Source organism: Sminthopsis crassicaudata, chromosome 3 (assembly GCF_048593235.1).
Source record: "Sminthopsis crassicaudata isolate SCR6 chromosome 3, ASM4859323v1, whole genome shotgun sequence".
NCBI lineage: Eukaryota > Metazoa > Chordata > Mammalia > Dasyuromorphia > Dasyuridae > Sminthopsis > Sminthopsis crassicaudata.
Window position 1 is genome coordinate 242968920 of NC_133619.1, and position 15464 is coordinate 242984383.

General features: G+C 33.6%; 1 protein-coding gene across 2 annotated transcripts in view; it reads left to right on the forward strand.

The window, feature by feature from the left end:
- Positions 1–10603, forward strand: part of CYFIP1 (cytoplasmic FMR1 interacting protein 1) — a 149630-nt gene extending 139027 nt beyond the window's left edge. For both annotated transcript variants that reach the window (XM_074300298.1, XM_074300299.1), the window contains exons 26-31: positions 3938–4068; positions 6451–6523; positions 6853–6947; positions 7782–8020; positions 9185–9332; positions 9794–10603. In XM_074300298.1, coding sequence (XP_074156399.1) covers positions 3938–4068; positions 6451–6523; positions 6853–6947; positions 7782–8020; positions 9185–9332; positions 9794–9958 — 851 coding nt within the window. In that variant the 3' untranslated portion in view covers positions 9959–10603. The remainder of the gene's footprint in view (positions 1–3937; positions 4069–6450; positions 6524–6852; positions 6948–7781; positions 8021–9184; positions 9333–9793) is intronic.
- The last annotated feature ends 4861 nt before the right edge of the window (positions 10604–15464 follow it).

A 15464-nucleotide genomic window follows, 5' to 3' on the forward strand; every position in this document is an offset into this window, starting at 1 on the left:
TTAAAAAAATAATGAGGAACAGCTAGGTGGCACAGTGGACAGAGCAACACCCCTGAAGTCAGAAGGACCTGAGTTTAAATTAAACGTAACCCTTCCTAGCTGTGTGACCCTGGGCAAGTCACTTAACCCCAATTGTCTCAGCAAAAATAATAAAAATAATAATAATGGTCTATGATTTTTGTAATGTAGAAAAGGTTTTCCATCAGTTATTGGTAGTGGTATCAATTCTGCATCTCAGTGTGGGATACCATGGTATATTGGGAAGAGCAGCCAGTATATAACAAATGTGGTCTTTGAACCCAAGTTTTCTTTATCTGAGGCTGACCAATCTATCTTCCCTTATTATCCAGTGGTGTGGTTCATGTAGAATGCTATTAATTAAAATTGTTACATATTCTAGGAATTACATTATTCTAGGCAAGTAAACATGTCAAGAAAAAGGGCAATAAATCAAGTTCTAGCAAATTTTTATATTTACATATGTGTGTGTATAAGTGTGTTTATTTGAATAGATCAACAGATAGATTCCCCCCATACACAAATATTTGAATAGTAAAACTCAACTATTTTAAACCAAATCCATTCAGATATAAACTTCCTGAGATCTGGGATTGCTTGGTGTTTAAGTATTCTCAATCTTTGCATAGTATCTTACAGAGAGTAGGTGTTTAATATTTACTAAATGAATATGGACCCTGAGAAGCAGTTGAACTCTGAATGAGAATAGTCTTGATTGTAGAGCATGGATAATAAAACTCACCTCTCTTATAGGGAGGTTGAAGGACTAAATATTTTGTGAAATATTTTATACTCTATACATTTTTTGTGGTTTGGTTTTGCTTCACTGTTTTTCAGTTTTTACTAGGTAAAGTGTATGAAACAAGGCAACAATATATTTTTGAAGTCTATCATAGAAAATATGAGTGCTGTTTTGCCTTCAAGAAATATATTTATAAAAAGATATGCTGCTCTGAAATAAAATTCTAATGTTTTTGTTGATTTCAGATGAAGATGGTTCCAAAACCATTCCAAGATTCTCATAAAGAAAAATCTCAGTCCCATCTGAAATAAGGCAAATCTCCAGTGCTTATTTCCTCGTTAGATTTTTGTGACTGGGGTCTTATAATAAAGCAATTGTGATTCAGTGCTTTTCCAGTTATGGATTGTTCCATAAGTAGGAGGAGCCCCCCTCTTACCTTAAGAGGTAAAAGGATCAGAGTACCTATTGATCAAAGTCACTGTTCCTAATCCCTCAGTTGCCATTCCAGGGAACAGATTAAATTCAAACTCCCAGTTTAAAAAATCAACAACAACAACAACAAAAAAGAACCCCCACTAAATTAATTATGACATTTCCTAGTGGACATTAGCTTTAACCTAACCAACAAAAATTATCTGGGCAAAACCCTATTCTAGCCTCTGAGATGATTTAGATTTTATAAAAATAGCTGATAAACCATGAATTTAAAGATGACTTTTAAAGCAGAAAGATAATTTATTTAAAAAGTTATTTAGGGGAAAGTTTTAAGGTAGTCTTAAGAAATTTACTGATTACCATAGTCATTTTTAGTGACTGCCTATTATGTTGTGGGTACCCAGAATTCTATTATGTGCAAGACATGATGCTAGAATGAGAATAAATGGTTACAATGCAGAATTCTATTTCAATGATCTATATTTAAATAAAGACTAAGGAGAAGGAAATAAAAACATTCAAGGGAACATTCAATAAACACATAAGGATCAACAGATGTATGGGAAATCACAACCAAAAGTACAGAGATGACTTTTACTTAAGAATTCAGGAAAAGGGGGCAGCTAGGTAGCACAGTGGATAGAGCACCAGCTCTGAAGTCAGGAGGACCTGAGTTCAAATCCAGTCTCAGACACTTAACACTTGCTAGCTGTGTGACACTGGGCAAGTTAGTTAACTCCAACTGCCTCAACAAAAAAAAAAAAAAAAAAATATATATATATATATATATATATATATATATATAAAAGAGGTGTCCTGATGCTAATATTTAAACTTTTGCCCATTCCTAGCATGGACTCACTCCTTCAGGCCCAACTCTATTCTAAAGTAATTAATCTTCAAAATCGATATGATACAGTAACTTACTGTTTAAAAATAGAAAAAGTAAATGAATAGAATAGATAAGCACGAATTAGAAATGTAGTAGCCCAGTGTTTTTTTTTTTTTTTTTTTTTTTTTTTTTAACTCAAGAATATTGACAAGAACTGTTAAGAAAACTAGAAAAGCAATTTCTTTCTTCCCCTTGTTCGGAGAACATAATCTTAAACTTTATAGCACTACAAGTTTTTTAATAATAGAGGAAAATATATGGAAGATACTTTTCTAGTAAGGAAAGAATTCTTAGTCAAAGAAGAGGTACAGATAATCATAGAAGGTCTAAAAAGGTAATTTCAGTTATATAAAGTAGAAAACCTTCTGCATGAACAATATCAACAAACCAAGGATAAAAAGAGAAAACTTTCAATTGATGGAAAATGTTTTGCCTCTGTTATCTCTCATTTAGGGCTGATATCCAAGATATGTAGAAAATGAATACAAATTTAACCATGTCACTTCTTAGTGGATAAATGGTTAAAAGATATGAATAGTTTTCAAAAGAATTTTGAAAATATTAACTATACAAAATCCAGTTCCAAATCACTAAAAATTGGAAATACAAATTTAAAAACAATTTCTAGGTATTACTTTGCACCCAGCAAAATGGCAAAAATGACGAGACAGAAGTAGTCAGCACAGGAGACACTGAAGGAAATGATGTGACCTTTTATAGAAAACAAACTATTTGCTGCTGGGGGGGATGGCTAAGAAAAATTTCTTATTAATAAAATAGGGTATTATTTCTCAGTAAAACTTCCAAACACGAGAAAATAAAAAACTTGAATAGATATGAGGAAACCTATAGAGAGTACAATAAACAGAATCAGTAAAATAATAAATATGGCTATAGAAACATCAAAGAACAATAGTACTAGTTATACTGACCAGTATTGCTGCTAGAGAAAATTTGAAGAAATCTCTCTATCTTTTATTGGAAAAATGGGAAATGATGAGGTTGGAATACTCTTATCAGATGCACTCAATGCAATGAATAGCTTTCCATACTATTCTTTTTCCTTTGTGAAAAAGAAAGTATATGTAGAAGTGACTAGTATAAAAACAAAAGGCATCAGTAAACTTAAAAAAAAAAAACAACCCTTAGATTTCACAATAAAGATATTAATGAACTTTATGGGACCTTTTTTTTAAAAGGGTAGTTGAAAGAGGAGTCAAATTGTAAGATGAAATGACCATTGTGTGTGGTCTACCCCTTTTTTAGATTGGCAGGTGATGGAGAGGAGAGAGAATGATAGAAAAGATGCCAGAGTCAGAAAATAAATTTTTAAAATAATTAAGACTGAAGAAATATGTCGGATCACAGAAGGAAAGGATTCAGGCAAGGAGTCAAGATTAAAGATGCATAAAGGCAAAGGAGATGACAAAGATGGAAGAGGTTAGCCCTGACAAAGGGATAATATACCTTGTGAAACTGGAGTAAAAAAGAAATTGGAGAGAAGATTTTGTTTGCTTTTATAATCACACTTCAGTAGGGTTTAGGTCCTCTGCTGAGAGAAGTGGGACTGCTCATGAACTTTCAAGACTTGAGATTAAAGGATACTTACCACAGAGTATAAGAAAAAGATCCCTACTCAGAAAGAAGAATGTGGGCTAATCAAGAAAAAAAATCAATTTATGGAGAGAAATTTTGTATCATGAGCCTGCATCCCAATAGAATTTTTTCCTAGAAGCATGTGAACGCCATAGCTAATATGTATATGTATATGCTCCTCGAACATGGGACAATGGTTTGGGGATTTTCATTTTCTTCCTTCCAGCATTGACTGGCTCTTTTTGCAATCCCAGGAATCCTAGAGTTCTTCCATCATCAGCTGAAGGACATTGTTGAATATGCAGAACTGAAGACAGTCTGTTTCCAGAACCTAAGGGAAGTGGGAAATGCTGTCCTCTTTTGTCTCCTCATAGAACAGAGTTTGGTGAGTGTTCAGGATTGTCATCTGAGTTAGAATTTACAAATCTTTGATAATGTTCATGACAGTTCTACTTAGTCTTAGAAATCAGATTTCTTTTTAATGGGAAGGATTAAAATTCTTGCAAACACTATACCCTCTCCCCCAAATGAAAACATGGTTTTTTTGAAGAGTATTTTGTTATTTTTATTTTAGGGGGCAGGAGAGTCTTGTAAAGTGTTTTGATTACTTATGTTCATCAAATCATAATTGGTGCCCACAGGATTATAGAATTTTATTTTTAAAAAAATAGGCACTGTTAGTCAACAAGCATTGAGTGATTTTTCTGACCTGCACTGTGCCAAATTACAAAATCTAAAATGACACTACCCTCAAACAATTTACAAGTTTTGAATACTGGAATGAGATTGGAAAGTGGATTTAAAAAAAAGACAAGAACCTTCCTGAGGCAGTGGGAGTAGAGGGATTTTTTTTTTTTTTAATTGACCCAGGTAACTTCACTTAAATCCATCTAGATAGATAGACAAATATGCCTTATTTTAAGAATTACATTTTTAGTCAACTAGGTTATACCTAAATTATAATTTTTTAAATATTTAAATTATAAAAGGATTATATATTTTTTAAATAAAAATTTAAAATATAAAAAGATTCTATTAAAATAGCAAACTCTTCTAGTATATTTGAAATATTCACAAAAATTCCCTTTTCATGACACATCAGGATACATTTAAAAGTAGGATTACAAACCTATCATTACCCCAAAAGCATTTTACAATTTTTACAGCTGGGTAAACCAGCTCAGAATGGTTAGGTGATATGTGCTCATAGTTTAATGAAGTCATATTTAAAAGCTTAATTTTGCTCTTCCTTGTTAGGAGTCCTTTCTTGTTTACATTTTAGCTAGAGCTATTCTGCCAAGATTGCCTCAACTGAAAGATAGAACAGTATTGTATAATTTTAGAATCTGAATAGAACAACAAAAAAAGTACCAAGTGCACATTTGTGTCCAAGGGCTCATATTATATGAGCTGCCTTACAGCATTTGTGATAGTGAATTTCATTAAGCATTGGTTAAACAAAAAACAATTGACAAATGGGAATTGATACACCAGGAATGAAGGATTTTTCCATTTCTTAAGAATAGAGCTAGTCTCAGTGCCTGTTCAGTGATAAGTGCCTCAATTTAGGTAAATTATAAAAGTTTCAACTCAATAATGAACTTCCAAGGCCATAAATTTATCTGTTCCTTGACCTGTCTCCTGCTTACACTATTATGTCTCCTTGTTCTTCTACTCTTCATGAGGCATTTCATCCACACAACAGATTTTTGCTCGATACTCCTTTATTACGTGGAAATATGGAGCCCATTAATCATTTGTGCTTAAGATTGGAACCTCTCCTTTAGAATATCTGCTCTTCACCACCAGCATCCATACTCCTTAAGAATCGACACAAATTGGCTATGTGAGCCTAGACAAAGCCCCTTAACCTCTCAGGGTCCCCAACAACTGTAGTAGTAAAGCTGCTGATCTAAATTAGTGGAGTTTCCTTGGGAGGGGATCCCTTAGCCCATAATGAAATCACAGGTGCAGACCACATCCAAATAGGGCAAGCACTACACTAGATGAAGTCAGGTTCCTGATGTACTAGTGCTTTATATCATGCTACATGGTTGCTGCTTTTTTGAGTTTTATTGAAGGTTTCTAGAATTTTAAATATTTTGAGATGTTTATTTCTTTATGCAAGATATGAAGTGACTAAGTGACTTAAGTTTTTTGTTGATTTTCATAAGGTGATTTAATCATTGTGGTGTAAGAGAGTAAACATAAAACTTGGGGGGGTCAAGAGCCCTGGGTTCGACACTTCTTTATGGGCTGCAGTTTTGGGCAAATCATTTAATCTTTTAGCCTCAGCCTCCCCCTTTTTAAGGAAAATATTTGTCCCCTTTGTCTTATGAGGTAATTCTGACATTATTAATCTTTTGGCCTATTTCAGGCCATTGTGCTCATTTCTTTTTTTGGCTAAAGTATGAGGGAGTCTTTAAGAAACCTTTTTTTTTTTTTTTTTTTTTTCCCCTGGGAGGTAGGTATTTTATGGATTTAAAACTCACTCATTTGTTGTCTCTTCCTATCACTGAAATCAGTTTTGCTTGAGGTCATCTCTTTAGGTGAACAGAGCTTGGCTTAGATTAGTTGATTTCCTGGGCTAGCATAGGGCTGAAAAATAAACTCATCACAATACTGTTAAATTGTGGGATTAGTGCCCTCTAGTGTAACTTTTGTAAATAGCAATATTTTTTTTGGCCTTGACTATTCAAAAATATCTTTTTATCATATTAAGAGGCTTTTTCCCCCCCTAACTTGTATTTTTCTCATTGGTTTTTAGTCCTTAGAAGAGGTGTGTGATTTGTTGCATGCTGCTCCATTCCAGAATATCTTGCCAAGGGTTCATGTCAAAGGTAAGAATAAAGCATTATTTTGTTCTTTTTTGCCCAGTATTATTTAGGATACCATTGCCTTTTCCAAGGGAGGTCAGTTGATAGTATGTACAAATAGAAAGGTCAAACCTACAAGTCAGTATTTTGTCTGAATTAGTTTTTGATATATGCAGCAAAAACATAACTTCTAGTTTGAGTATACTATTTTTCTGCTTAATCAAAAGTAATTACAAATATTACATAAAACAAAATCATTTTTCCATTACTTTATTTGCTTACAAATTAAATACTTCCCATTCCCCAGGGAATTTAGGATGTGATTTATGTATATTTTGTTTTTATTGTTTCAGAAGGTGAAAGACTTGATGCAAAAATGAAAAGATTAGAGTCAAAATATGCTCCATTGCATCTTGTTCCTTTAATTGAGAGATTGGGAACACCTCAGGTATGTAGTTGTTTCCGGGGAAATGAGCCATTTAAAAAATTGTTTAGTCAGTATTGAGATATGATGGAATTACTAAAAGGATCATAGGTTTAGAATGATGTGTTCTATTTAAAACATATTGTCATTGAAATTACATGGAGGAAAGAAGAAAAGCAAGATGTAGGAAAAATAAGGACCTTTTTTCAAGATAGTGAATATTACTTGAAGATATGTGCTGCCAGTTGACTGATACAAGAATTAGAAGACACAAAGAAATACAAAAAGGATAATAAGGTCTCCAGGATTATCTGTTGTCTAGAACACAAGTATGGCCTACTATGAGGCAACAGAAAGCCTACATACATACATTACACATGCATAGTACCTATGTACCTGGGCTACAATAAGAAATAGGATCGATTTTTACACTCTTGACAGAGTCTTTGACTCACGGTCCCAAATGTATGCATTTCAGCTGTACTGATCAACTCAAACCCAAAGACAATCTTTATGTACACATCTAGCATGAGGGGGAGTGTTGAGTCATACTAATAGGCTTTTTAACTATTAAGTGTGTACAAGAATAAGAGTCAGTAGCAATAGCAGCATGTTCAAATACACAGTTCTAATCTACATTACTTGAAAGACTAAAAAAGGGGAGAAGTTACTTGCAAACCATATAGTAAGCAGATTTGCTGAGAAGTCTGTTGATAGGTATCTTTAAACTCATATTTCTTGGGATACATTTGAAGTCCCACTTTTTTTCTCCTTTGCTATATTTAAGTGAAGGGAGGGAGAGGCTTAATTTAAAATCATACTTATTTTATCTAAAAGTTATTTTCTCTTGAATACTAGCAAATTGCAATAGCAAGAGAAGGAGATTTGCTGACCAAGGAACGTCTCTGCTGTGGTTTATCTATGTTTGAAGTGATCCTGACGCGGATTCGGACATTCCTAGATGATCCAATCTGGCGTGGACCTCTCCCAAGCAATGGGGTCATGCATGTGGATGAATGTGTGGAATTTCACAGGCTTTGGAGTGCGATGCAGTTTGTGTACTGTATTCCTGTAGGAACACATGAGTTCACTGTGGAGTAAGTTTGTTAAATTTTAATCTGCCCCAATTTTTTGCCAGATGCAAGGATACTCAATATAATGAAAGGTTTCCAAAGGGATCATCATTATTCCTACATTAGGATAATCTGGAATTGGGGCAGCTAGGTGGCGCAGTGGATAGAGCACCAGCCTTGAATTCAGGAGGACCTGAGTTCAAATTTGGTCTCAGACACTTAATACTTCCTAGCTGTGTGACCCTGGGCAAGTCACTTAACCCCAGCCTCAGAAAAAGAAAAAAAAAAAGATAATCTGGAATTATAAAAATTCAAGTTTATAGTAGTAGAGGATTAGAATATTCACTTAGATCCACTTAACAAGACAGTCTTTAAGGACTTCAGGTTCTCAGCTAAGAAAGAAGATGACTCTTCCCTCCCTCTCCCCAACCCCTGTAAAATGGAGACTAAGTCTCCAAACCTAAGCAAACATCTAGCATTTAGGACAACTAAATCCAATACCCAGACAATGAGCAGAAAGTAGGGACAAAAAGCTCTATGCTGTTTCCCTAATTCTAAGCTAGCTTCTTTAAGGAGATGAAAATTTTAAAAAAGCACTTTTAAGATCTTTGAACAAGAAGTTGCTAAAAGATAAGAGTTTGGAAGAATTCTAGGGAAAATTGCTCATTTTACCTTTCTTACAAACTTCCTTTATTGGTTTTGTTTAACTGAGAATTGATGCATTTGGAATTTGTGCTATCACAGATGAATATGAAAAGTTAATTTCAGCAAGCCTTCCATTCTAAAGAGAACAGAATTGACAGGAACTCTAGGGATCATCTGAGCCAATGTCTTTCACATACAATATGTAATGTAAAAGAACACTGAAAGATTGACATACCTACAATCACAAAAAGGCTTACAAAGCATTTTATGCAATTATCCCTTCAGTTTATCAATAACACATCTAGTGAAGTATTTATAAATAACAAACTGAGGCTGAAAAATTTGCACATGATTACTTAGCTAGTTAAGTGGAAATTTTAAGTCTTAAGGCCAACTCCACCCCTGCCCCATTTATGTAGTTATTGCCGTGTGTGTGTGTGTGTGTGTGTGTGTGTGTGTGTGTGTGTAAGTAAAGAATTATGTAATAACACTAATTCCATTCAAAAAAGCTCAATTACACTTTGTTACTTTTTTTCTCTCCAGACAGTGCTTTGGAGATGGGCTCCATTGGGCTGGATGTATGATTATTGTGCTTCTAGGACAACAGCGTCGCTTTGATGTATTAGACTTCTGCTACCATTTACTTAAAGTACAAAAACATGATGGCAAAGATGAAGTGATAAAGAATGTGGTATGTTGAAAAGGATCCATATAGTTTCTTGTATAGTAGGATTTCTAAATGCCCACATAGATGGAACTTTTTTAGGGCAAAAGCAAGATTTATTTCTTAGCTGCATTTTTACTATAAGAGTGATGGCTGTTAAATAAAAGATGTGAGTAGAAGAGGTTCAAGCAAAACTCAGGATGAGAGGGGAAAGAATGCAAAGGGTTAGTAAATTTGGCAAACTACAGCAATCCCCTACCTTCCATTCCATAATCAAGACAAATTGGGCTCAGAAGCACATTTAGACCAATGGGTGGAGTAAAGTTTCTCTTGGCATTGATAGTTTTCATTTGAACAGCATACTTACACAGGAATTGTTTGCACTTGTGCCAGGATAGACTTTGATCTACTATATGGGATTCTTTGAAAGGTTCAATGTTTAAATTTGACTTTTAAGTAGTAACACTATTAATCTGGACTTTTTTCAGCCTTTGAAGAAGATGGTCGAGAGAATTCGAAAGTTCCAGATCTTAAATGATGAAATAATTACTATCTTAGACAAGTACTTGAAATCTGGTGATGGAGAAAGCACTCCTGTGGAACATGTGCGCTGCTTCCAACCCCCCATCCACCAATCTCTGGCCAGCACCTGAGGGATATACAGCTTGTCAAATCTTTAGCGTGGTTCCATTAAATCACAGTAGCATGCTTTCTTCTCCCTCCTTAATAGCTAAAGTTTAGGAAATATTTTTCAGTATTTTGTGTGTATGTGTGTGTGTGTGTGTGTGTGCTTGTTAAAAAGGTGGTGCTCTTTTGATTTCAACCTAAAAGCTTAATTTTATAAGATCTATACTTATTTTTCTAGACTAAAATTTTATATGCTTTTGGAAATTAAAAAGTCTGAGAAAAGTAATGGTTGCTTATTGTTATGCCATAATCTTCTTATTTAGTCCTTCAGCTGACAGTCCCAGCAGCTAATTACATAAGGAGGCTGTTGAGTTAATTTATTTATCAATTGTCAGTGTTCAAGGAAGATAGAAAGAATTGTGGACTTGGGTGAAAAAACACTTTATATACCAGCTAATTGTAATAAAATTGTTTATGTATTAGAATAAAGCTACATGCTCAATTATTTTTAGTGTTATTAAGATTTTCTGGTGGTGTTTCATGAATGCTTTCTTTAATAGTTGCTTTTTCTTGCCAAGGGTTGTTACTTCCCCTTCCCCAATAGAACTGTCAAAATGTAGTATGTGAGAGATATGATTTAAAGTTATGGAAATAAAACTAGTGAATCATGACTTTGTTTCACAGTCCATTTACTAAAATATTCACTTTAACAAAACTCTCCATGCATTTCACCCCTTTTTGAGGCCCAGCTGACCTGGAGGTCACAGAATGAGTCTAGAACTCATACTTTCATTTTTAGGCCAGAGTCAATTTTAAGGGCTGCAAAGTTGTTTTTCTTATGAAGCACATTCACAGCTTGTTACATCACAACAAATTTGAATGTAAAACATTAAGATACAGAATGTTAACAAGCATAATTTTCTACAGCAGGCAGTTGTCTCGCCCTTGGAAACTATAAAACAGTAAAATTTTAAAATGTTTGGAGGAACAAATTCATCTATTTTTAGCATTTTACAAACTGAAAAAAAAAATTGTCATATGCTATGTTGTCTTCCTTTATGTTAATGGAAATAGTATTTCCTGGCTTCATTCCTTGGAAACCAACTACTTTATTACTGTAACATTTCAATTACTTTCAAAGGTCTGTGTATGATAACACTTAAACCACATGCTGATGTCATCACAAATTGGTCTACAAAAGGAAGTAGGTGTGATTATCATACAATTTCTCAAGATTTTTGGTTTTTGGGTATACACCAGAAATAAAGTTTCAGATGCAAGAAAGAAAATTCAATTAGACCATGCCTGGCAGGGTGACTATAGTATTTCTTAAAAAAAATAAAAATAAAATAAAATAGAATTTTTTCTCTCTCCTTTTTATGGTTTCTTTTTAAATATACAGAGAAAACATTCTATGGATAAAATCTACATGCTTAGGTGAAGAAATCTAGGAACCTGAGAAGGAAAACATACTTCAGTCTATAATGACAAAAAGAAAAACAATTTTTGCTATACACTAAATTATTAGGACAAGTAGGAATTAAAGAAATAGATAACAAAAGCTATGAAGGCAAAATAAAGGTAACAATGATTATCCAGTTATTTAAACATTAACTGGAACTATTAATTCCTTAGCTTACCTTACTGATAATTTCTTTCATGATAAAATTTATTCTAGATCAGATTCTCATACAGAAGGAAGAACATTACTTGGGAGTGGTCACTCATTCAGAACAAGTGTCCAACATGTGGCCACAACATCCATAACTGTGTCCTGAACCAAATTAAAATGTAATTGGGAAATTGTTCATAAAATAAAAACATAACATTACATTTGAAAACTAAGTTAAGAAAACATAGCCCACATTAATCTTTACATACAGATTGGTGGTGAACTGTGTTTCTGAGTGTGATACCACAGCCAAGAAGATTTTTTCATTTTCACCAATTAAAGTTTGTAATAAAATGAGACATATGGTGGGACATTTGGCCTACATTTAAGAAAAAACAGATTTCAAAAAGATTTTTTTAATGGGAGGGATGACTAGGTAGGATACTATGACCTTTGAAAAGCTACAAGGAAATACGCTGGTGAGATGAGAGATTCTAAATAATGAAATCCGAAAGATGAGACAAAATTCTGATGAGTTTGTTAAAGGAATTAGAAAAGTACAAGTGCTCATTATCAATTTATATTTAAGGGTGAATAGGACAAATAGAACAGAAAGAAAGGCAGTTAATAAAATGAAGACAAAAGTATAATACAATCCTTTAAGAAGATTATAATCATTCTGAATCTCAGAATAAATTGAGGCTAGCAAGAAAAATACAGAAGACCACAGAAATTATGAATACCACAGGCCTGGAGAAAAAGGGTAGAGAGAAGAGATAATTGAAAAAACTCAAAAATCAAAGGGCCCACAATAAGAACAAGTAATCTTATTTCTACTTGTAAATTTTCAAATCAGCAGAAGGCTCCTTAAAAACATGTAATAAATACTCATACTAATGCAGAAAGTATAGGGAGTTATAAGCTGGTAATATTCATTTATGGCTCTCTATCAATTGAGAATTGCTATTAGTGGCTTGGACAAAAGCATAGGTGGCATCAAATTTGCACATAACAAAACTGGGTAGGATAGGCAAAGCCCTGAATGACAGATTTAAGATCTAAAAAATGATCTGGCTAGGTTAGAGCACAGATGAACTGAAATTATTAATAAATATAAATTATATAAAGCCTCTTGGAGAGACTTACATGAACTAATACTGAGTGAAATGAGCAGAACCGGGAGATCATTATACACTTCAACAACAATACTGTATAAAGATGTATTCTGATGGAAGTGGATATCTTCAACAAAGAGAAAATCTAATTCAGTTCCAATTGATCAATGATGGACAGAATCATCTACACCCAGAGAAAGAACACTGGGAAATGAGTGTAAACTATTTGCATTTTTGTTTTTCATCCCAGGTTATCTTTATCTTCTGAATCCAATTCTTCCTGTGCAACAAGAAATTCGGTTCTGCACACATATTGTATCTAGGATATACTATAACATATTTAACATGTATGGGACTGCCTGCCATCTAGGGGAGGGGGTGGAGGGAAGGAGGGGAAAATTCGGAACAATAGTGAGTGCAAGGGATAATGTAAAAAATTACCCATGCATATGTACTGCCAAAAGAAAATTATAATTATAAAATTAATTTTAAAATAAATAAATAAAAAATTTAAAAAATTATATAAAGCCTTACTAAAGTACCAAAAAACCCACCTCATAATTACAAAGTCAGAAAGGTAGAAATTTGAGAAAAATCTGGGGATTTTACTGGACCACAATAAGTTATCAACAAGTATGAAGGCAGACAAAAAACCTAGTTTGGTCAAAAAAGTTAACATGGACTCTAGCAAAAGAGGCATAATTTGCAAGCACAAGAAAGTGACAACCTACTATATTCTGCCCATGCTCTGAAATACTGTTCATATCCATCCTGAGCCAAGCGGATGGAGAGCCCACAGAGGTAAGGATTTTAGTAGTGAACACGTGGGTTTTCTGACCAGGTGTTCACTAGGGAACCAACAAGTCAGGACACTATGTGAGTAGGTATAATAAAGGCTTTTAAGATTACACATGCCTGTTCCTGAGTGCACTACCGGTTATTAAGCTATAGATTCAAGAAACCATGGCCAGAGACCTTTGAGGGCCTCAGAGGAGGTGAGCCGGGTTGAGTTCACACTGCAAAGGTCAGTGGTCAAGAGTACTCTGTTGGGCCTAGGACAGACTAGTAGTTGTAACTGCCAGGAGGGCACGTTACAAATACCTGCTCTGGAATACTGTTTTTGGCTGTGGGAAGATCAGTTTAGAAAGGATATTATTTAGTGGTAGGATATCTTGAGAAGGGTGACCAGAATGGTGATGACAAATGAGAAGAGGTAGAAGGACCCAGAAATGTTTAATCTGGAAGAAACTCAAGAGTACACAACTCAATCTAATTAAATCTGAAAGGTTGCCAAGTGAAAAGGGAGTTAAGATTTCTTTGTGCTTGACTTCAGGGGACAGAACAATGGCTTGATATAAGGAAAATATTTCTAACACTGACAGCTAACCAAAAGTGGAAACAGACTCCCTGAGTAGCAATAAAAGCTGGATAATCCCTAACTAGATAGGTTATAAAGGGGATACTTTTCCTACAAAGATTATGGTATCTGGGGTCTCTTCCAACTACAACTAACTACTATACTTTTTAAAAAGCAGCATAAATTTAGGGGACTTACACTTAAAATTTCATGTTGGTATCATTTGTAAATATTAAAATCATGGTGTTTTTTTTTTTTTTTTTTTTTTTGCTATGCTCTTAATCAGGAACTGAAAAAAGATTTCTAAAAGCAATGCTACCAGTAATATTTGTGAATAGTGTTCATGAAGGCTCTTCAAGTGATAGCAATGTTTATTTCTAAATACTTCTTATTAAACAATTTTAAATCTTAAGTCCTGTAAAATTTAAGTGACAGAAGCAATAATTCATGTGATTAAAACTTATTCTCTAAAGTTATTCATTTGGAAAAAAGATTCAATTGAATTTTTTTTCCTTTTGTCTACTTTCAGAACCATTCAGCAAAACCTGTTATAGATGAAAATTACACACTTTATATTGGAAAATAGGTAATTCCAGGACCATATATTTGGTTATCAGGAAAATTAGACTGAAAAGCTATCTCTAATTCCACAATCTTAGGTCCAAGATAGTAGTTGAATTAGTTCTTCAGGCTTTTGGAAAAGTAATTTCTTTTCTCAATTTGTTTCTCAAAAAGTATTTCAAAAGTACAATTTTATGACTTAGTGAAAAGAAAATTAGTTACATTCTTGGCTTCCTCATTTAACCAATAACTTTCCTCACTTATGCTATAATATTAACTGGCCTCCCTCACTCTATTATTGTGAATATCAAATGAGCTAATATAAACTGCTATATGGAGATACAATTATACAAATGTATTTAAGTCTCTCCACTCTCTAGAAACTGAAGTCTCACCCTCATATCATTCTAACATTAAGGAATAACTACAATAGAACATTAATAATAGTACAAAATGCAAAATTATCGATAACTCACATTCATATAATGCTTTAAGGTCAGCAAGGCACAAGGGAATGAAAACACTTGTAAGCAGAATTGTTAAACTGCATTTTAAAGAAATTCCTTGAATTTGTACATTAAGTATTGTCAATGTGGTAACTGAATCATTCATAAATACCTAAAGATTTTACAGGAGTCACTGTATTCACTTGACAAGACAAATTATATATTTGAAAATCACTCTTATAGTTGAACCAAAAATTATTCTATTTCTTATCTATTTGCCTCACTTAAGATTCATTCAAAATATTTCAAAATTAAAGTAATTGTATTTCTCATTTCCCATAATCTATTACTATTAATTATAGATTAATTCATGACTCATCCAACATGAGTCACAACCGTGTAATCCACAGGATACTATATTGGAATATTTTCTTCTTCCAC